The sequence below is a fragment of the Pararge aegeria genome, chromosome 3 (genome assembly GCF_905163445.1).
Source record: "Pararge aegeria chromosome 3, ilParAegt1.1, whole genome shotgun sequence".
NCBI lineage: Eukaryota > Metazoa > Arthropoda > Insecta > Lepidoptera > Nymphalidae > Pararge > Pararge aegeria.
The window spans coordinates 6,511,969-6,536,557 of NC_053182.1; the positions used below are offsets into that span (position 1 = coordinate 6,511,969).

The 24,589-nt window shown below is 35.4% G+C and overlaps 1 protein-coding gene across 1 annotated transcript; it reads right to left on the reverse strand.

The window, feature by feature from the left end:
* Positions 1-16,312: 16,312 nt before the first annotated feature.
* On the reverse strand, positions 16,313-22,430 carry LOC120637316 (class E basic helix-loop-helix protein 22-like). The gene is made up of 4 exons (XM_039909101.1): positions 22,133-22,430; positions 19,467-19,563; positions 17,827-17,966; positions 16,313-16,642 (listed from the first exon to the last, which is right to left on the reverse strand). Exons 1-4 carry the CDS (start codon positions 22,330-22,332, stop codon positions 16,498-16,500), a joined length of 582 nt encoding a protein of 193 aa, XP_039765035.1. The 5' UTR covers positions 22,333-22,430; the 3' UTR covers positions 16,313-16,497.
* Between the last annotated feature and the right edge of the window lie 2,159 nt (positions 22,431-24,589).

Genomic DNA, 24,589 nt, shown 5'->3' on the forward strand with positions numbered 1-24,589 from the left:
TCGTAAAACGATTAGCAAGCATTTGGAATTTTATATTATCAGGTCGCTATATTACAGCTTTACATCTGAACTGCATCGCATTCAATCTAGGTACTATGTTTATATCTAAGTTACGTACCTACTACACGTAGGGAGCTTAATATCGATCATCAACGCTCGACCGCTATATTCTGAAAACCTACCTTACGGCGTAATTTAAGCAATCTCAGTCGAGAAAAATACTATTCGTAAAACATATAGATCATGAATCCAGATCATCCTTAGCCTATTAATTATTTTTCACTGCTGTGCTCAGGCCTACTATCTCTTTCAGCGAGGGTTTAGAGCATAGTCTCACCAGGCTGCTCCAATACGGGTTGGTGGGCTATAACGATTATTTTCACACATTAGTAAGATCTAAGATCAAGATAGGAGTGCGCTTCAAGGCTGTTTTTGCGCATATATATTTATTTACCTTTCGTTTTGTTTAATTTGTTTTTTTTTTTCTGTATGGCAATAAAGGCTTTCTATCTATTTATCCATCTTAGATGACTTATCGTGCTCTTCTTAGCACGGGAGCAGACTAGTACTGCGTAGGTACGTCTTGTTCAATAGTTACGTAATAATTTCTGGTCCGAATGTACAACTGAACCCAGAATCTCGTGATCTGCCGTTGAACATGCTCGCCACCAGACCAACGAGATAGATACCACAAAGTATGTATTAAGGAATTATATCGGCATCAGTGAATATCCCACTGCTGGGCTTGATTCTATAGAGCTTTATTCCACCGTTCTATTCTAATGTAGGTTTGCTAGCGGCATTAGATGAGACATTGTGCTGTGACACAACACTTGGGCTGTCCGCATGGGCTTAAATAAATTTCTTAAAGATAAACTTTTATCCAGACATCAATTATCTACGTCAGGGCCCCAGTTCACTGTCAGGGAATCTACCTTGCATTATGCATAGAAATTGTACGGAATCGGTTACAAAACATCATATCACTTATTCATATAAAGTGTAAAATGTATTCATGCAAATTTTTGTCACTCACTGCTGACCCTGAAATGTCTGAACGTAATATTGACCCTGAAATGTCTGAACATAATATAAACCTATTGGGGACATTCAAATGGTCAGTTTCAGGAGCGTGTGCTAACCCTTCGCCGGGTTGCCAGTGCTCTGCAATTTTTGTCGCCATCCAAGTGTTACATAAAGGTGGAGAAGCGTCGGAGTATCTCTACGTAATATCCTTGTTATTAGACCTTCAGCGTCCCTTTCGGTAGGTGCAAGTTACTTCCCCGGCAGGCACATCTTACTTTTCGGAGTTATGAGCGCTTTTCATTATTTAAAGCAATTAAAATATCACTCGTTTACGGTGAAGGAAACATAGTGAAGAAACCTGTACGCCTGAGAGCTCTCCATAACATTCTAGGAGGGGTGGGACGTCTACCAATCCGCACTTTGCCAGCGTGGTGGACTATTCGCTTCTCATTCTGTGAGCAGACTCTGGCCCTGCGATTAAATCAGGAATGAAGAAATCCATAAAAGGCCCAGAGTTACTATGACAAAGCCCAACGAGTCGCGAAGCTGAAGTGGCGACGTGCTATCAGTTGAAGTGTTACCACACTGAATAACTTTTTCGACGTTATTACACTTTTATTGTAAATAAAACTGAATTATATGTCTAAACTGTAAATATACCGTTACGTATAATTGGTCGCAGGGCACGTCTAGAACACACACACCTTGGGACATCTTGGGATCACAGTTACAGCTTTCTGGGCCCCTAGCGCTCTGACAATGTTGTCTGAATCCGTTCTAGATAGGCGAAAAACAAGTGGTTCTTAAATAGGCAACCATATCAGCCTTTGTGTTTAACAGCTGAGTAAATTTTTCTGACATTCAAAAGCGTTGCTGGTAACGGGTTAACCTATTACTTGCTAATTGGTTGGTCCTCTAAATTGGTTTCCACGAGATATCGTACCGGAACGCTCGCTCAAATCTTTCTATGCGGCATCTTTACGGAACGCTAAATTGCTTAGCGGTCTTACTAGGTCTTTGTCGTAAGGAGGTAATTAACCACGGCGACAATTCAGAAATTAAAAATCAAATCCGGGATCTTTTACATGTAAAAATCAAGTTCAAATCGCTTATCGCTGCGCTATAGGAGGTCGTCAAAACTTTACCTCGAAAAGTACATACGATTTAATTTGAAAGTGCATATCGTCTGGTTACGTATATCTGCCCAGACTATATGATAAGAATCCACGTGCTCGAACCTCTAAGTAATACTTTCTTACCTACTATGTTATCTTATCAATAGCCGATTAGGTGCTCTCGAAATGCGCGTGATTACAAGTTTGTAGGTACTTTTCTTTAAATACGTAACATCATCATCATATCAACAGATGGCAGTCCAAAGCTGGGCAAAGATTTTTTTAAGGGGTTTCCAAGTACCCTGAACTTATGTCACCTGTTTTTTTTATAGTTAATTGGCGGAACAAACAGATGGCCCACCTGACAAATGTTAAACCGAAGCCTATATACTGTTTACCTAACACATATTATATATATTGTGTCAAAGCAGAATACTTTTCAGGATATGTCCTACAATTATTCATAAAAAAATGTGACTGCAATAATTTAAACATTAGAAGTAAGAATAAACTTAAGTGCAATATACTAGGTTACATAAAATTCATAATTCGTTTAAAGGAAATTGCATACAATTCTACAATAAACTACCCGTTGACATGTTGGAGATGTCTCTTAAAAAGTTCAAAGTTTGTATTAAACGTAAGCTTATAGAAAAGTCCTATTATAGTATAAAGGACTACGTAATCGATAAAAAAGCTTGGGTGTGAATTATTGCTCTAACCAGGTTGCTCTTCTTATAATTTTAAATGACTTTGTGAGATGGTGATAACAAAAAAAAAACACCTGGCTAAGTTTGTTGTGGGCTTCTTCTTATACCCGACGCGTTTGGAACCCTCTTAGCTTTAGTTTTAAGTTTACGAATGTGGTTATCGCCATCATCTCACTACCAATGCCAACTATGCGCCTACTTGAATAAAGATATTTTTGACTTTGACTTTGACTTATTGCCTCCCTGCGTCCGTCAACCTGAGGCGCAGATATTAGGCCTCAAGTGCCTGTTACAACACTGGCAACCACACCCTTCTTATCAGAACACAGTAATGGTGCTTGGCGGCAGAAATAAGCATGGCGATAGTAGGTACAAAAAGCTCCACTACTCTATACTGTTGCCATATTGTCTATGGAGACTACCACTTGGTCCACATAGTGGGGATCTACCAACGCTGAGTTTCCGATTTCGGGGTTCAGTTGCTAGCCACCTTTGCTCCAGCGTTCCATCGGTGACACGAGCTTTGTGCCCCACCCAATGCCATTTTAACTTCACTACTTGTTCAGCTATAATTCTTCTAAGAATCTCTGAAATTCCGATTTGATCTCAAGGAGAATCAAGGAGAAAATCCGAAAATAGGCTAGGTTATAGTTATCTAAATTTTTAGTCTAGAATTCGATTTGAATGCAAGGTGAGTAAATGTTATACGTCGAAGCCGAGCCGCATGAATTCATAATAAAAATAGCATTTCGTTACTCAAGGTAATCGACGTGTGTATTAATCTATTTTAAGATACATTATTATTGGTAACATGTTGGTAACATAGAAAGCTGCATGCTCGGCGTTACAATACAAAAAATAGTAGGCAACTAAGCAATTAAACATTAATTTAGGTAGATGTTTTAATAATAATTGCGTTGCTATAATATTTTGTTGGACTTAAAAACAGGAGGCTCAAAATTTGATGCGTAGTGCTATTGCATAAGTGTGTAGGTACATAGATTTCTTAACAACGATTTCTCTGACGTTTCATGGTCGACGATCATGTTTTATACATTCGGTAAGGCAAGTCTTAGTATCGATGATATTGCACTCTGGAGTGTAAATCTACCATGATACAGTCCGTAGGACAAGACGTCGAGAGAGGGATATATCGCTGCTCACAGTAAAAGTTTACAGCCTTGTCACAAGAACTGATTGACCTGACGTAACATGGCTAATTGACGTTATTTATTCCATTCGGTAAGGAAAGCCGTCGAATAGGTACCATTATTACGTTATCTTTGATTGATTCGATTTTAACTACCGTAGATTAGTATGATTTCTTTTATAGAAATTGTTACGAATTATCATGGTCCTATATGGGCGATAAATTAAAGAGCAACTTATTTTAATTTATTTATTTGCTTTTCAAGGGAAACAAACAGTACTATTACACATAAGAGTAATGTCTTATTTTTATATCACATAAAATAATGAAGTTTCCACAACTTAGAATGATCAACGAACTCAGTTGGCAATGATTCATTCTAAAAACTTCAGTTTGACTAAAACTGTATGTGCTCATGACAAAAATAGGTAGGTACAACACCGGTAGGAGTCTAAGCTCGACTGTCCAAGACTAGTGGAGTTCTAACATAATATGTTTCACACATCCCATAACGATTACCGGATAATATAAATTTAAGCTTCTTCTTTTTAAGTTGCTGACAATCGTTTAGAAACTGTACCAAATGAAATCGAAATATACATTGGAACTTTGAAAGCCTTATTAAAGCTTGTAAAATACGTAGATAAGCTATAGAAGCATTTAGTTTGATTTGAAAACTAGCTGCTGCCTGTGGATATTGCACGCGTTTGTTTCGATTTACACCCCTCAGAACGGTACCCGAAGATTTTTCGGATTAAATCCCTTATGTCCTAATCTTTCCTCCAGGATGCTATCCAGCTATACAAGTGGCAAATTTCGTTAAGATCGGTGCAGTTATTGCAAAGAACATAAGAACCAAAATACAAACTAACACACTTTCGAATTTATATATATTCTTTTATATTTACGTAGTAAGTACTTAGGGGGAACTATTGATTAAATCTTTGTGGTCTAATGAGAGGCTTCGGCCGTGGCTACTTACCACCTTAAAGACTAAGACGTGCCGCCAAGTATTTAGCGTTCGGTAACAATGTCCAATCGAAACCAGGATATGTGTTTAATATAGCTGCCGTTCATGATTCTATTACAGTCAAAGGCGTGGAGTGGAAAGAATATTATTAGCACTGCAATACACATGAATGGATGAGTTACTTGAAGAACAAACCCTTGCTCTTCAAGTAACTCATCCATTGATGAAATAGTTCAGCAACTTGCGAAGTGAAACTTGAAACTGTGCGGGCCAAATAGCTCGAAAGGCCGCTGAACGATGGAATCCAGCTGAAAAGGTGCCAATATAAGCGTAGGTTGAGCCCTCCACGCACTGGACAGAAGAATAAAAAGAGTTCTAGGAAACCCCCTGGGCACAAACGTCACGCTATCCTACACAATACACCCTTAGCCACCGCGTTGACTCACCCGCCTTCCTTTCTCACGAATTGGGCTACCGAACGTAAGATCTTCTAAGATTTTCATCCCCTAAACTTTGGGGTTAGAGTTTTATAAATACTTAAACATGTGTTTCAATATTTTATTTGTTAACCTAAATACCCTTTTTCATCGATATTACCTCAAAAATGATTTTTATGCAATGAATCACACCCTTCGGCGTGAAAAATTAATTATAAATATTTAAAGGCTTCCTTCCTTAAGGAATTCTTAAGAATTGGGCTATGAAATGCAAAAAAGTTTTTGTAATTCGATTGGTAGTTCCAGAGATTAGCACTTTAAAACCAAAAAAAATGGTACTATCACTTATACTCTATGTATGGTATCTAACTCGCATAGTCTTTTTAATATTATTGGTGGCATCTTGATGAGACTTACAATTTGTCCAAGACATTAAGTCGGCTACCGAAAGTCATTTTGTGTAAAAGTCATCTTGTTGATATTCATATTCGAAATGTTATTGTCACGTGTAATTACATCAGGTTAGAGGCACGGTTTACAAAATACAAGCGTTCTTCAAATAAATTGGCACTCTTGGGCGGTAGACATAATATAGGGCGAGGCGTCTATACGTACGTAGCACCATGTATACGATAATCAATAGATATTTTCAGGAGGCTTTCGCGGAGAGCGAAAGCGACGCTTGCATAGCGCCATCTCTCTCTCGCCTGTAATTTGTGCATACTATGGGAGAGCATGCGATAAATCTGTTAAATCATATTTGATTTTGTTTTTTTTGGCTCTGTGTAAGTTATCATTAAGCTGTTATGTTAGTTGAAATCTTGTGTGATAACTTACTCGAACAAGATTGAAATAAGAAGAGAATGTTATTAATTATTATGTTTGTATGTATCTAAATACTTAAATACATACGCAGAAATATTTTCCTTGTGTCATTGGAATTTTATGGTTTACTTACCTATAACAGCATTTGTTACTCGTACAATAGTAATAGTAATTTTAATTATTATCTTGTATTGTGGTGACACATTGTTTGTTATATGTGCCTACTAGAATGTACAAATATATATTGAACTTATTCAGAATGGCCCATGGCTTTAAAAAACGTAGCCTGGATTGGCTCTAGCATAGTTCTCTACATGCATCTAATAGCTAATCGAAAAAGATATAGCTATTTTTAAGATAGCACCGATCAAACTCCTGTTTGAGTTACGCCTTAGTAAATTTATATCCAAATAAGCTTAAAAAGATTTAATAAAACAGTTAAGTATATTAAAATCACAGTCAGATACTTTATAGTAATGTTTATAGAATTGCATGGCTGTGTTTTGATACAGTTGAGATTTAAACTTAGACGGTTTAATTGTAATTTTTTTCTAGTAATCTGATGAGTTTAATCTGTTTTCTTAGTATATACTACAATCACTGCCAGGCCCTGTGTGCTCTGTAGACTGTAGTCTACGTAGGTATATAGTCCATCGCCGTATCGCTTCGTACCTAGGCACTATGTTGTAGCCTGCATCATCGGCTTTAGTATTCACATGGTAACAGCGAAAATCAAACTTACACTGCTATCATTTGAGTGAATCTATAATTATTTCTTTTGCGGTGTCGGGTGTGTGAGGTACGTCGATGTTATAGGTTGTGGGCTTAATTGGTTTGTAGATGTTATTTAAACTAATGAAAGATTTATGATTAATTTAATTTGGTAGTTTTTTTTGAGAGATTAAAGTAATGAAATGCTTAGGTAATTATAATAATTCTCGTAACAAGATTTTAGAGTTTAATATTATAATGGCGGGAAGAGATTCACAGTCACTATGGGATGTGACCTACTAAGAACAGTTTTTCTGCGTTATAGTCTTACACAGTGGCGTGCACTTGATACATGCACAAAAGCTCTGCATACCCTAAATTTTTTGTATAACTCAGTAATGCGAAGGATTGTTCCATTTTATGGCATCTGCCTTCTTTATGCATACCCTGGTCAAAAACTCTGTGCACGCCACTGGTCTTACATATATAAAAACATTTTTTTTGGGCTTTTGTGACTGCTGTTTAAAAAAATAATATAATATGAGAAATGTGTCCATTGCACAGGTCTTATGTGGCTAATGCATAGCTTCTCATAGGATAGGGGAATATACAACAGTAATAAAAGCATTACATAATTCGCTGTAATATCTTCCGGGATTAAACCTCGTCAAATCTCAGGCATTTAACCAGTGCTTTGGCTTGATAATAATGCTGTCTCAGATTCCCTAGCAATAAACATTTACGCAGCAACAGTGTGGACTGCTTTTTGCTAGATACAATACATACAGGTCCAACATGAAGCTCTGGGATATGTAAACACCATTAATGTATAAATAATCACTGCTTTGTGCTAATATATAAGCATAGCATCTATCTAGGTATCACATAGAGTTACTTGGAGAACTGAGGAAATAACTCACAGCCGCAGCGAAAGTACTGTTCATGACGGCAACGAGTAACTATAAAGTATAGAAACCGATGGTCATAAAAGATGTTTTTTCTATTAGATTGACATTGACTGAAAAACATCTGATGGGGCATACTCAAGGCATATATAGCCGCTATTTAATAATTACGTAGTTTTCTTTATTTAAAAGTATTAAAATGTTTATTAGTATGTATGAAATGACGTGGAATTAAAGGCTATTTTTATTTTTTATTTTATTTTTATTAGTTTTTTTTTATAGTAGAGGTAGTAGTTACTAATTGACTGAGCAAACAGACGGCCAACCTGATGTTAAATGCAAAACAAACGCTTTTAAATAGACCAAAACATCACAGGGCATGCAAGGAAAACGTCCTACAAAGTGCCATCCTATGTCCAACCTGAGGCAAAGGTATTAAGCATCATGCCCTGTAATAACTCCGGCAGCCACGCCCTTCAGACCTAGATACAAAAATGCTACTTAGAGGAACAAATAAGCATGGCAGTAGAAGGTACTTCCTTGGACGAGCTCTGTTAAAAAAGCACTACTGTAAACTGAACAGACATCAGTCGATTTTGTATGTCACAGACAGGCCTTAGAAGTCTACATAAGTGACGAAGACCGGATCAAATCGACGCGACGCGGTCCGTTCAACGTTCTCATGGCAACAGGGAAAAGCAAACTTCTTCATATAACAGTCATTTATTGTGTTGGAATATCCATTAAAAAGCCGAGTTGACATGAATAAATTATTTTTATAGCAGTCGTATAGGAGGTAGGTGTTCTGCTTGGAGGCGGGGGTGTGAGTGCAGACGGGGGTAGATTAAATTTCGTACCACATAGCTACGTAGCCTCGAGCTCGCTTGTATTCATCACCGTTAGGGTTGGAATTGCTTCCCGGCGTATTTCATCTCACAATGCTGTTTTGACGTACCTAGATATAAATTCTAATAGGTAGGTATACAAACACAGGTGAAATCAACTTAAATTTTATTGATTAAAGTTGTTTTACTTCTTTACCGTAAAGAATGTTTAGAAAGAATATCGTACTGTCTACTGTTGTTCAATATGATATACTAAAGGGTGTAATATATTAAGTACCTTAAGGTATTTTTTATTCCAGTGTAGTTTTAAAAGGTCCCGGGCTCGTTTTCAGCAGAGGAGATTTGGGAATTTATTCTTTCAAAATTTTCTGGTATGGTCTTGTGGGAGTCTTCGGTCGTTGCTAGTTGCCACCACCCTACCCACAAAGACGTGCCGCCAAGCGATCTAGCGTCCCGTAGGTAAGGGTTATGGGTTAAACATAACTTCTATACTCCAAACAGGTTAGCCCTGCACTGCAATCTCTCCTGGTGGTAAGTAATGACGCAGTCTAAGATGGTAGCAGGCTTACCTGTTAGGTATGCCTTATTGGTTTATACTAGGCATCGCAGCATTGTTGCATTGTTGTGTTCCGGTCTAAGGGCATGGTTGCCGATTTAATATAACTTATAACATATGAAGCTTAACACCAACGCCTCAGGTGGATGGAGACAGGCCGATACATATCAGGACCTGTTCCTTGCCTGCCCTGTGAACTATTGCTCTGTTTCTCTCTATGGTTCTTATCTCCTCCATGGTTTTTCTCCATGGTTTTTCGTGTACAATCAGGCTGATCATCCGTCTAAACATTAGATTACCTGGAAGGGATGTACCTACTCTACTCTTCTATTACGAATCAGGATGCTCCCAGTTTATCCCCTGGTGGGGTAAAAAATATATTATCATTATCTTGTATAAAGAATCGATGTATGAGAAATCTAATGACTAATTATTACTATACTAAAACCCTTGTTTCTCCAAAGGTGCTTCTAGGCGGGATGGCGGGCTATAACGATTTCACATACATCGATTCTTTATACAAGATAATGATAATATATTTTTTACCCCACCCAGGGATAAACTGGGAGCATCGTGATTCGTAATAGTAGAGTAGGTACGTCTCTTCCAGGTATCCTAATGTTTAGAAGCTATATATCTGTTGTACCACCTATAAAGCATCTATTTATTTATTTTACGCCTTAGGTTGCTACTACGAATAACTATGTTTCCAGTTTTTAAGAAAATAGTTTTTTTTCTGGTGGGAGGCTTCGTCCGTGGATAGTAACTACCCTACCGACAAAGACGTAACGCTAAGTGATTTAGAGTTCCAGTACGATGTCGCGTAGAAACCGAACGAATGTGGGTGTTATATAACTGCCATACTCCCTAAAAAGTTAGCCCGCTTCCAGCTTAGACTGTGACATTACTTACCAACAGGTTAGGTTGCACTCAAGGGCTTGTACTGGAATAATAAAAAAAACATCCTTTATCCAATTAAATATATGACTATGTGACTGCCGTACTTTAACAGATAAGCCCGCTAACATCTTAGGCCGCATAATTACTTACGGTCAGGTGAGATTGTAGTCAACTAATATATTCCTAATATAGAAGATATAGAAGATTCCCAAGATACTTCCATACTAATATTATGAATGCGAAAGTCTGATTGTTTGTTTGTCCTTATTTTATTCCCAAACTAAATATAACTAAATAACCAATTGATTTCTTTTTGGCATAGAGTTATTTCAAAGGACGGAGAGTAACAAAGGCAAATTTTTATACCAGGAAAACAAACCGTAAAGTTTTTTTTTTGTTAGAAACCGTTAAATAGGGCAACGGCTAGTAGTGCTCGTAGTATTAAGAAAAGAAAGATTTATGTCAGAAACCTTTTCTTCGTTTTGACTGTTTCCTATATAGATAGGTAGATCGCAGCCTAAAGGTACCGATTTAGATAATAATCAACATTATGAGCCTATATGTCCCAAAGCAAGGCAGATGCCTCCCTTATTGAAACTCTCTCTCAAAAGAGAGAGAGTTTTAATGCATAGCCTATTTAACGATTAATATCACAATATAAAGGCCCATATCTGGCAAGATCATTATTTTACAGAATAATGTAATGTGATATTGAATTAAATGTTGAATTTGATATCTCTACATACAGTAGATAAAAAGCAAACGCCAAGATTGACAAAATTGCAGTAATACACAAACGTTAAATTTGAATTTCATTAGATACTATTGGCCGTGTTCACTACACCTATGCAACGCTTAAATCGGATGCCTAATGATTAAGGAAAACATTTTGAGAAAAAAAACGTTTCACGATGAAGACATAACGACGTTAGGCGCCATCTAAAGTTACGACACCGATTCGGCGATGCGCAATGCATAGAGATATCCGTAAACCGACCCTTTATGGATCAAAAAAACATATATTCGTTTTTTTTAATAACCAACAATCCATACGAGAAATGAAAAAAAAAATAATACAACACTTCGTGACAAGAATCAGAAACAAGTTAGGTTAGGTATATGAATTGCCAAGTGAAAATTGATTGGTGAAATGTATGCCTAGGAATCTTCTTTGATAAGGCGTTACTTATTCAAGCATTGTTTTGTTCGTCTGTAGTCAAAACGGGCATTAGAGTCCTTAGCTACAAAAAAAAACGGGAAATGCTATCAACTTTTAATTCCTAAGCTGCAATAGCAGTGGAAATGGCCATTTTTATCTTAGTGAATTACAATATCGTTGAGACGACTATTGTTGTCTGTTGATAATGCAGTGGCTTTCCAATACTTGCCAATTGTGACCGTGTGAACCATTACCTATGCTTGAGTTGAGTGGAATGGCCACTGACTACGTCTATTTGTTAAATTTACACGATTTAAATAATATTATATGCTTGCCCGTCTGGCTTTACGGAAACATCCTGAGTGAAGACCATTTTGAGATCACACCGTACCTATAATTGTTGTGAAGAGTATAAGTTTTATTATATGTAATTCTAGTGTGTATATTATAATGGTTTTTTTATCTAGGTACATATTACTTTTTAAGCATGAAAAGCTGTAGGTACTTTATTTTGAGTTTATTAAATGAAGCTATTAGGGCTACCACAGCAGGTATGATGGTACCTGAGGTATACGAGTTCATATAGGTATCTTTTGTTGTTGCTGTTAAGCCTCGGACGTTTTAATATACCTGTTTGCTTCGAGTTATTGTACCTACCTAATTTTAGTAGGTAAGTGAGATTAACTAATCCATAGGTAGGCCCTACTTATATATTTATACTATTAAATCAAGGAACCTTGGAGCATAATTAAAAAAAAAACCCATAGCGTAAAAAAACGGATACACCTGCTTACAAACATGCAACATTGAACTAATAGAGTTTTTAAGATACTTATAGAAAGGTGTTGTTACTCATGTAAAATTACCGTGAAAATTACACCCAAGCATAAAAAAATCCTTATTTTTATCAGGCCTTAATTCTATATCTTTAATTTGTGAGGCTGAAATTCCGAGATATAGGTACTAGTAAAGAGTAACATTCTAGTGCCATTATAGTGCCTAAGGTTCATATTATCCCTGATATATACATAACACCTAGGTGTGGTCTCAGGAGGGTCTAATCATTAAAGTGATTCATCACCGTTCACATCTACAGCGCCATCTCATGTTAGCGCTGGGAACTTCTTGCTTATCATTGGTGCTAAGCTTAATAGATGGTGCTCTTCACTGGTCACAATGGTTCATAAATCACGGAACATTTGTGTTTGGTTACGAATGAGAACTTTTGAACTGGGGTTTTGCCTACTTGGCGAAACCCTCGCTAGTTAGCGTTGTTTTCCGCTCTACATAATTTTTTATATCTATACTGAGAAGAAAAAACTAAAAACTTTAAAGTTACTATGCCCGAAATTGTCTGGCCTCATTCTTAGTTTTTATTTAACTTAACTTCATGTATAACGGAAGTTCTCTAGTCTGTTTTTTCGCTTTGCTCTTATTTTTAATGTAAAGGCACTAACCAAGCATAAATTTAAAAGTGAGAGCATACTAGAGCACTTTACCAAGTATATTTAAATATCATTGACTCAATCCAAATAGAGGTTAAACAATTTTGCAAGATGAAAAGAAAGGAAATTTAATACATGAGATTTCGTTACACAAACATGCACGCAGCTTGCTTTTGGATGTTTGACATGGAAGTAATCTTGGTTGGTATCAGAAAAGACAGCAAGAAAAATACTCGTAGCAATCATTATATATTGGTTGTATGTGCTTAATTCAATTTTTTATTGTTTTATTAAACAGTTAGTCTCTTTGGCCCAGTTTCTGTAGAGGTGCAATGAACTAATTTTATATTTGTTTACAAAGTTGGATCCATAATCGTGCACTTTGATCGTTCTTTTACGTTTTCACCCGTAATTAGTTTCTAGTACTAGCGCTTTTTTTGATAGAGCTTGTCCGGGGAAGTATGGTATGCTTATTGTTGCCACCAAGCAGTAATGTTGTGTACCGGTCTAATGGGCGGCGTTTGCACAGGGCGGCACGTTGTAGAACGTATTCATTGACCAACGAAGTATTTCTTTGTTTATAGGTTATTGTTATCCACTTATCATCAGGTGAGCCATCTGTGAATTACAGCTATATAAATATATATATAGACAGTGATTTGTTAGAACAAGAAGCATGATAAAAATTGTAGCCCGGGATTATGGACACGCCGTAGTTCGTATCCATGGAAGTTACAAAGCAAGCTGAAGTAAAAAAATGAAAAAGGTTCACTAAATATACTTTTATACACTTCATATTCATATTTTTATTAAAGTCACAATATTTACTATAAATAATTGCATAATATAATTATAATATATTAATACAGATTATTGCTAATAACAATCACAATTTACTTTGGCTTATAAGAAATAATACTTAGAAAATGATCTAACTACTATTTATCTCTATAAAAGTCCCATATTATTTAACTATTAGTAGTTATACAAATATCTATCTTAATACATCTTTTTTTATATTGAATCGAATAATGTAAAAAAAGTTTAGAACACACGATATAGTAATATTGTAACGGTCATATTATGTAAACCGCACTTATATTATTATTAGAAACAGTCGGTGTTCTTTCACAAAATAAATAATCTAATAGATATATATATATATATATAGAAATATATATATTCATAAGATGTGTGTACTTACATATGACTGTTTTGTTTGTGAATAAAGGTAGGTAACCTAAAGTCTATGCAGATAGTAATGACAATTTAATCGTACCCAGATTTGTTCAGCATTTAACGTTATCAAAAACCGCTTACTTAAATGTGCAAAATTTAATTCCTAATTAACTTCAGATTTTTTCAAAAGTTAATTACGTTAAAATTTGGTTTGTAATGTTATGTATTTACGTTGTGATTTAGTTTGTTTACAGATTAGGCATTATTATTTGCGTCGACTTAACTTAATACTAGTAGTAAAACTTCATACGCATATTGTTTTAATGAAAACTTGAAAAGGGAATAAGGTATACCTACTCATGTACACGAGGGAATAATACTTATACTTTATTCTGCTTAATTTGATGTTGGTTTTTCTCTAGAGTAAGAGATTTTTTAGCGTAAGTTGAGAAGTAGATTAAACTCTCCTCTTTAATAGATATAATATACAAAATTCTAAATCAATGAAATACCTACTACTTAAATAATTTGGCACATGCATTCACAGTCCCCTCTTTTCAGAGGGTGAATACTTAAATTACACTTACCTACATTTAATTGTTGAGATATTTGAAGAGCTTGTAAACGACTCTACATTTTTGCGTTGTTAAGTTTTAGAAATATAAGCATATTGAATCTAACAAAAATGTTGACCGTATATATTGGTTATCGAAAACAGATAAAAAAGAATAAGATTTTTTAATTTTGCAAGTGTAGGAGGGGACAGAGTTCGGTCCTTTTGCGGGATACGGAATCTGTTTGGGAGCTATTATGGACTGAATTATTAAAGAGCAACAAGTAGTATGGTTATGGAAATTATGGCAATACATATGCTACGTAGGTATGCTCGAGTATTTTTAAGTTTCGAAATTCATTAGATATATGAATCTGTATCATAATACTTAAGTACCAGTATTATTTATTTATATTTAGTAATTAGAATTATGTTAAATACAAAATTACTTTAGGATAAGAGTGTAGCTAAAGCGAGTTAAATACAAGAATTTAATCGATCTACTAATGAATTATTATTAAAAAATATCTTTTGTTAAGGTTTTTTTTTTTATAGTTGTAATACCAAGCAGACTGTCCGCCTAATCGTAGATTCCATCGTCAAGCAACAAATCAAGTAACATAATTTGTTAAGATAGACTTTGGTCTACCAACCTGAAGCGTAGGTGTTTACCCTCATGTGCCTGTTATTACGACGGAAAACGTACGTCCGTTTAGACCGAACCACAGGAATGCTGCTTAGCGGCAGAAATAAGAACCCGAGTAATACTTCCCTGGACGAGATCCGTCACAAAAAGCTCTACTACTAATACTTGGTTATCTTAAATTCAGACCAGCCATCCAGACAGAATTAATTATACGTTGGTGTTTGTGAATAATGTTTTTCATATATAATGTACATTTTTGCCTCAGCATTTCAGTCTGAAAATATTTGAGTAAGATGAAAGATTTTATCTTAATTAAAATAATATACTGAAAGCATTTTTATAGTCCATTACGAGTACTTAGAGCTATTTACAAGTTTTTCAAATGTTCTCTTAATATTTATAATACTACCATTCTTCTTATAAATATATTTTTATATTATATTTTAAAATAAATATGACGTTATATAAATAATTTCAATACGATCGCTAAGACGGTTCATTACTAGAAGTAGATTAATTAATGTAGAATATGAGCACTGTACCCTTGCTTATCTAAACGTTCTCCAAAACAAAAACTTATTATTTAAACATCGCACAAATATACAAAAGGTAAAACCGTATGACATTATTTTTTTTATCTTAGAGCACAATACAATCTTCAAACATTTCTGTTAATCTTCGGCCACATCTTAGTCACATCCATATTAAAATAAAATGTATTCCTACTGTTTGCATGTAGCTCTAACCCCTTCGTGAGCAAAGAGGTTTTCCGGTTAACTCAAAATCTACTACAACGATTTTCAGAATTCATCCCTGCTTCCCCTTTCATGACTGTGGCGTAGAAGCAATAATTATTGCTTAAAATTGCTTATAAATATTATAATAATTGATAAATAATAATCAATAATTGATAATTGATAATTGCGTAAGAAAACTTCTCCATACTAATTTTGTAATACAAACATCAGTTTTATAGCTATACAGACAGTTGTGTAAAATACTGTTTGGAACACATAGATGTTCCTGGATCAAAGTTCTCTAGTAGTAAAAAAGGAGCGCTAGGGAATAAAATATTTTTAGCCTTTACCGAACGCAACTACAGATTAGCAGTTTTTAATTCTCAAATTTTGTCTTGAAATTTTTGGGTTTTTATAAATGAAAACGTCGTTACAAATTTTGAATTAACTAATGTGCGGTGGAAAATACATTTAATGACGCCTCCATTGTTATGATTATTAACTTTACAATTTACATATTCTGCATTGCTCTGTAATGTAGTTTTCCAATCCCTACACTAATTTGACTGTAAACTATACCTAATTATCTTAAGATATTTATGTATTGACTTATTAGCTGTTTCTATGGTTAAGACGGTGGATCTGGAGGAGCGGGAGGTCCCGAGGTCGGTGGCTGTAGAAGCTTTGCGGCAGCCGGTAACCCAGCCAGGTCGAACCCAGGTGGTGGTACTATACCTGCCGCGGTTGCTGTTCCTTGCAGATAAGCTACTAACCTGGAATGAAAGAGAAAATTTGTGACTGAGATAGAAACTTAAGCAACAAGAGCGTTCGTTCCTTGACAGAAATTAATCTTAACTGTTAAAGCCAATTTGCTTAGCTATTCGGCTTCCTTTACCATTAAAGATGCAATGCAATCGTTCTCCCTGACTTGTAATAAAGAAATAATTATCTTTAGCAGCTTATAAATTGCGTGTAAAGAAATACTATCTGTCGCTAAATATTTTTTACTAGTTTCTGTTTTTTTTTTTGTGCTATTACTATATTGACCATATCTGATTGTATGTGTTTTGTATAAATATATATGTATTATGTTTATTATTTTATATATTATCTAGCATGTATTTATGTGTGTATTATTGTGTTATGTGCCCGCCGCTCAAGTGTCTTATTGGCTCCTTTCGCTACGGTAGCCTGGATGGGATCTCTATTAGTTATTAGGTATCCTTTTGCTTGAATATTATTTAATTTTTTCCTGTACTTTTTATCCGTTCTCAAGCAATAAAGTTATTTAAATAAAATAAATAAAAAAACACATGTAGAGATATGGTCATGAAATAGTTTCCTTTTATCTAACTTGGTCTATTGTATTTATATAGCAGTCATGTATAGCTGGAAAGTAGATCGTCGTCTAAGTCGCCAGATTTGACAGTGCCGATTTACAAAATCGCCGATACAGCAGAACAATAAACAAGAATTTTTGGCCAGCAGAACGCGCAGAACAATAAACAAGAATTTTTGGCCTGGGAATCGAGCCCAACTTTTCCGGGAGAGTTTAGAACTTTTCCAAGATCCTTTAATTCTTAAATATGTAGGTCCAAAAACATAAACACTTCTTATACAAGTTGATTTTAAACACGCTTTTATTAGCTTGGTATGTCAGTATGTAGTGTAATGGAATTGTTGAGTGTGATTTTCACGCACTTCAAACCATCAGATTAAGTTGGAATTTAGCACACATACGAAGAAACCGATGACAATACCATAATTTGAAAAGTTGACCCCACATTTGTCTTTAATAATATACATTTTGTCATTACTAATAATGTCCCCATACCAAAATATATTTTTTAATTTTTAGTCAAATTGTTATCGATCTTTGTATCGTTAGCACGTAGAATATAAAAATGAAAAAAAAATAAGAACTTTTATAAGCTACTAATGTTATTTATGATGATACCTTCGCAGTTCCTCAAGTGCGCTGGCCTGCATAAGGATGTAATTTTTAGCTAACAGCAGTGTGGCTATTTTGGACAACTTCCGCACGGAGGGTGAGTGGGCGTAAGGTATCACGCTTCTAAGTTCATCTAGGGCGTCGTTCTGAAATTGATTAGAAATGATTAAATACTATGTTTTTTTACACACATTTTACACCATAACTCCGAAATTATAACCGATTTAAATAATTATTTTTGTACTATAGAGGTTAATTTTGCCTAAACTGTGGTTAGAGATAGAGGACATAACTCCTCAGCGGACAGCAGCAAACCCCTAATTTAAGGCTTAGCGATACTGAATACTTTAAATTTTTTTAGAACTACTACTTAATTTAATGCCACATTAAAAAAAAAACAAACGCAGACGAAGTCGCGGGCAACAGCTTGTTCTAGATAAAATAGCTTTCGAATGATGAAAGAATTATTAAAATTGGTTCAGAGTTTATCGAATACTTACAAATAAAGAAACATAAAAAATAATCCTTTCTTATAATATTATTATTGTATGAATATAGAAAACAATTCATAGCTTTAAAAAGCTCATTCGCATCAGCAAAATAAACCCCAAATAAAAAAGAATATTATGGAAGAAATAAGAGATGGGCCAAGTAGAAATCGAATTAAAAGAAAAAGTACGAGCACGTATTATGTACATTAACTATTATCAATCTCTTATTCGGAAGAAATAACTCAAATTTAACATCAAATTATTGTCAGGTTTCATTCCACAAGACTTGTCCAGCATTAAGACAGAGCGGTGCAGGCGTATGTACTTTGTACCACCTCCCGCTGTATCGCACGTTTGTTAAAACGATCAAGACAAAAGTGAAGTATCACATAACCACTTGATTTGGTTCCCGGCACAATATTTCATGACTTTCCCAGATTCTCCAAAAATCTGTTCACCATCCGTTTCAGATTGCCGTCTTGTTTTTATCCACCGCAGATTTCGTCTATAGGCAACCCACTTAAACTCTATTAATCTTGCTTACTTTTCAAATGGATTCATTCATAATCAGTTTCTTTAAATAATCTTTATAGCCAACATGCATGCGGAAGAAGGAATTTATGAACGTTTATACATTATCGATTGAACAGTTGAGCTTACTGACTCAGTGTTTGATTTACAGTCAATTCGGATAAGCAGCTAATGGACCTTTTTTTGTTGCTTATTTTAGAAATGAGCGTTGAGATTGACTTAATGCCGCCCAAAAAGCAGTAAGTATTTTGTTTTAAAATGTCAGTTTTATGTAACATTCCTAAAACGCCCCCTAAAATATGTATTTTGTTCTTAATGTTTATAATAATTATTCTAACAACAGCATAAATCCTACTAGGTTATATCCTACTAATATTATAAAGTTTGTGAGGAAGTATGGATGCATGGGTTTTTGTTACTCCTGTCCTCAAATTTTGAATGGATAGGTTATAACCTCACTGTGCCTTGAACACCGTTGATAACCATTGCCTAATTTATTTATTTTATTTTATTATTATTTATTTATCTTTGCATTATTTGCAATGGCATAATTAAATAAAAAATTTCATTTGAATTTCTGCAAGTAATATCCAAAGAATATAAAAAGTTATACTAAATACTCACTAAATCGTGCATTCTTCTTCGTTCTCGCGCGTTTATGTTAAGCCGCACGGTTTTTCCTTGTCTTATTTTCTGTTTAGATTTTCCATCCCCAAGAGCCCTGAAAAAAAAAAAAAATCTAATTAATTTTATAACTCAATAACAATAATCAATAATATAAACTTTTGTGCTCGCTTTAACCCCTGATCCTAAGTTCAAAAAAAAAAATTTAAATAATCAGAATAAACTAGACTTTTCGCGCGATTAACAACAAAAACTGTGTTTTCCTAAACTCTTAGGCTGCTTTTCTATGTTGCTAAGGATGTGTATGATATCCATTTTTTATTTTCTTAGGTTAAATTTGCTGTGGTCGTAACGAGTTGAATGGGGCTAAGTTTTCTGTATAGTCTGTTGTGAGGTAAGGGTAGGAACTAAGAATGAGAACTAGGAGTGCGCGAGTGGTATAGGTAGGTACGTAATTACACGCAGAACACACGACTTACCTACTTCGTTAAATAGTTAGCACACGTATGACACCGACTGTGGGCATGCCATCTTTGGGAGGAACAAAAACATTTTTTGATCATAGATAATCTTACTTAGTGTTGCTCTTTTAATATGCGATAGGCGATGGATTTCTAATTTCCATCTGGTGGGCCATCTAATTTGTCAATAAAGGCTGCCTTTGCTAAGAATAGTTATTGCTAAACGAGACTCTCGTTTTAACTGATTCCTAAGTCGAGCAAAGTCGAAATCTTAGCTTTAGTACCCATATAAGATTTGGTACATCAAAGTAATAAACCTTATTTTCCTCGTATTGAAGCCATGCTTTCTACGTTCGCCTTTTTTTTACTTAGCAAACAGCGCTGGATATAGAAGTGCGGATTTACCTAAGCTTTAAAACCAGATAAACTACTCGTTGTGTCATTTTACGCTTAGTGTTTTGATACTCGAAAACGACTGTTTGTTTGCTGTTCATATTTCTGTTTTAACTAAATCAAGCAATCGCATTAATCGATTCCTAGAGAAAATTAACGTTTCACGAACTCCTATGTGATGAGGCACTTGACAGATGAAAAAAAAATTTAATTCGGTTGTTTTAGTAACCTTAATTCCATCCGAAAATGAAGAATATGATAATACAAACACAAAATTCCACTCCTTGTGGCAAGAGCCATAAACAAGTTATGTTATATGAGTTGCCTAGTGAAAATAGATTGGTTAAAGGTAAATGTATGCCTAGGAATCTTCTTTGATTAGGCGTTACTTACTTTTATACTAATAGTCCGTCGTTAGTGAAAACGGGCATAAGGGTACCATTATGGCGATTTTTAACCCCCGCAGAATTATACAGTGCAGGGGGCTTCAGTGAAGGGAAGCGTAACAAGTGCGTCTACTGAATGGTGTGCTTTGAACGGGGCTGTATAATATAGTTCTCGTATGTCACATCTACTAACGATCACTAGGGTCATAGTTAAGTGCTTAGGGTGGACGAATTGCGGCATTTTATGTATACCTATAGCTATCTTTATAAATTAGTAAAATTACAGTTTTCATTTTAATTAGTATTCCTCGGATGCGAGCGGGCCTTGTAATAAGATTTGGCTTCCTCTCCTCACCACTAACTTTTCTAAATTATGTGCGTTTGAAGCAATTAAATGTTACTTGTTTTAACGGTGAAGGAAAATATCGTGAGGAATCGTACATGCGTGTGAAGTTCGCTGATATCCCATGGCCAGCTTGGTGGACTATGGAAGGAAAGAGTTTTTCATTCTTGGTGGAAACCCGTGACCTAAAACTTAAAGGTAGGCAGTGCTTTACACATATGTGAAGTGTACACCACTGTATATCTGGATACTCCCATTTCCTATATAATATCAAGAGTAAGCATGAAGATTATTTAGAGTAAGGTGCGGCGTGCTCCATTAATGCATTGCCTCCTTTTATATTTTTCTGTAACCTGTGTTGTTGATGGATTTTTACATTCTTTATCTACTTGCTTAAAGCTTCTCATCTCACCTTTGTTGTGTTAAGTCGTATTGATGTAAGCTAGAAGTAAGAGGTAGAGCAATCCAAGCTTTGCAATAACAAATCTGAATAGTTTGTTTTTTTGTTGGTTTATTGGTTTGATCGAACTAATTTCCAAAACTATAAGTCGGATTCAAAAATATTGTTGGAATTTGATAGCCCAATTCTCTTAAGGTAGTTAAAAGGCTATTTAACCTTAAAGTTTACCTACTAAGTAGATGATAGTTTTTATAAAAAAAAAAAAAAGAGAACTAGAAATTGTATGCACATCGTCCGATGTTGTAAGGAATCTCTAGCATGAAAATTTTATTACCGATTGGTGATAGTAGGGCGAGAAAGCTAGAATATTTTTAAGGATCTGAAATCCCGTGCCAAGTTGCTATCAGTTAAATTGGTCATGATACCAGCCTTGCCATACAAAGTGGTACCGAAGATTTCAGAACACCCATTGTAGTGTACCGACATTTCACCCTGTGCGTGGGTGAGGCTTTCGGTTCTATTATATTTTAGGTATGTTAATTTTATTATAATTTTAACTTTGACCTTTACTCTGTGTTGTATTCTGATATATATTTAAATAAGTACATATAACTGCTTGAGTCTAATACGCATGCGCGGAAAAACATATTCTCAAAACAATACATACGCAGTACATAACTAACCTTTGGCCATAGCTCGTGCCTGGTTCCGGCTGATTTTCATCAGTGGGATAGCAATGTTGTGGAGGCGGAGGCTGGCCTCCTTGCATATAAAAGCCGCCGAGGCCGACAGCACCCAGCGGAGTCCGTCTACCCGGCACCGACTGCGGAGGAGAGTGCGATTCGCCCACAGGCACTCCTTCCCAAGTCCTCCGCCCCTCCATTGTAAAAGAAACTAGCACATAACACTAAAAAGGTCCGTTAAGGTAAAAAAAAGTTGCCTATGACAATTTAAAAACACATAATACTGGCTGGAGTAGTGACGGACGTTTGAATTTGGAACGGCGTTGACAGACTGTGAAGCTGTGCGGCGAGAAGTTGAGGCGGTCCGCAGATCGATCGGGGCACGCAGCTGGGGCGCGCACCCCTCTGATCTCCGGCATTGTTCGGGATGCGAATGTGATTTATATTATCGTGCCCGCCGAATCGGTGCGTCTATTGTCATGAGTATTATGGTCATGACGCTTGTACATTCTGCAATTCGTATTCGATTTCATTTTCATTCAAATTCTAATTAAACATTTGTAGGAAATACAAGCTTATTTCACAACGTTACTCAAACTAGAACGGCTGAATGGGTCTGGATGTAATTTAGAACAGCGATAGATTATGTATGGAATGGCACATATGCCTCTTTTCGCTTGGGGAAAACTAACAGTTCCTGTGGAATAGAGCAACAGCTAGTTTCATGTAAAAACCGAAACGGACACCTACGAAAATACGATGATAAGTTAGCCTGATTAACCTACATAAAGAATCGTAACTAGCCTTTAAGATATACACAATACACACATCACCATCTAGCCCCAAAGTAAGCGTAGCTTATGTTATGGATACTAAGATAGATGATGAATATATTTTTTTATGAATATAATACACATAAAAATACTTATAATATACAGATAAACACCCAGACACTGAAAAACATTCATGTTCATCACACAAATATTTGCCAGTTGTGAGAATCGAACCCACGGACTTGGACTCAGAAAGCGGGGTCGCTGCCCACTGCGCCACTCGGCCGTCTAAAAGATGTTTTTTTATCTCACTTCCCACTTTTCAATTGGAAATTAATTATCAAAATTAGCCAAAGTCTTAAGCTGGCATATTTGATTTAGAAATTCTTACTCCTACCCTTCCCCGTACCAGTGGGGTACATACAGGGTATGCACAGGGTGTCCACTAAGCGGGTAGATAATTTAAAATGAAAAAAAATCTTGTTATCAAAAAATTTAAGATAGGTTTTGTAGGAGTTATAAAAACCTACCCTTAAGTTTTTATAACTCGTACTGGAGATTTTCTTCATATTATATCATCTGCATAACCTGTGCACACCCTCTATGCACGCCGCTAGCCCGTGCATAAGGATATCACTACTAAATACAGTAAATTATCCAAAATCTTCATTTGATTTAGAAATTCCATGTTTTCCTACCCTTCCCGTACATAGGATAGCACTACTAAATTCAATATGCAATCTAAGATTTTGAATTAGATCTTTCATCGCATTAGGACATTGCAACTCTACGTTACGTTACGTTGCGGGCGTAACATACTCTTCGAAAAGGTAAAAGGTCTAATCCAAACAGTTTCTTAATACAAAAAATCGAATACCTCTACATTTACAAATTTAGACCAAGGAGATAACTCTGATTGTCGCAATTAGGTAACTCAACCTTTTATGCCGTTTTTAAAGTTATTAATTCATCAGTATACATTTTCCTTCGAGGTACAGTTCCTAACTGAGGCAATTAGGAAAACAAAGGATATAAATGGATGTTTAGTGGTGATTGGTTGTAGCCATTCCAATACGAATCAGCTCCACCTTGTTTTGATATAATTTATTCGCCACTTTGGTAAGTGGGTTAAATACAGATGAGCCTTGTTGTATTAAATCATCTATATTGGATTTATGCTTTGTTGTTTCAGGGATTTCCAAGCCGCAATACACTAAGGAAAGTTTGATAATGTTTTGTAAGATATTCTAAAATAACTGAGTGTGGAGTGTTGAGTGTTGTTATTATTGGTTAAAATTGATATAGTAACACGATGTACCTTCAATTGTATATTTTCTTAATGGCTAAATAATTTGTCTAATAAAGCATTGATAGTGAGATAAGATAATATACAATATTCGTAGATGGCTGAAGTATACACTATAGTAGGTTGTTCTGCTTAAATTACCATTCTTCGCAAAATCAAAGCTCTGACTTTTCGTAAGCTCTTACGAAAATAATGTATGTCTATGAAAAAATCAATACCGCTTATAAAACATTCTAGTGCCCGGCCGCAGTAGTTAAAACAATTTCTGGGGTTGTGGCTTGGTCAAGCACTCTTTTATTAAAGGCGGTCAAAACTTCATACTTAGAACTCTCAAATCTTCGTGCCTATGTATGATTGTAGAATCAACCGATCAAATGG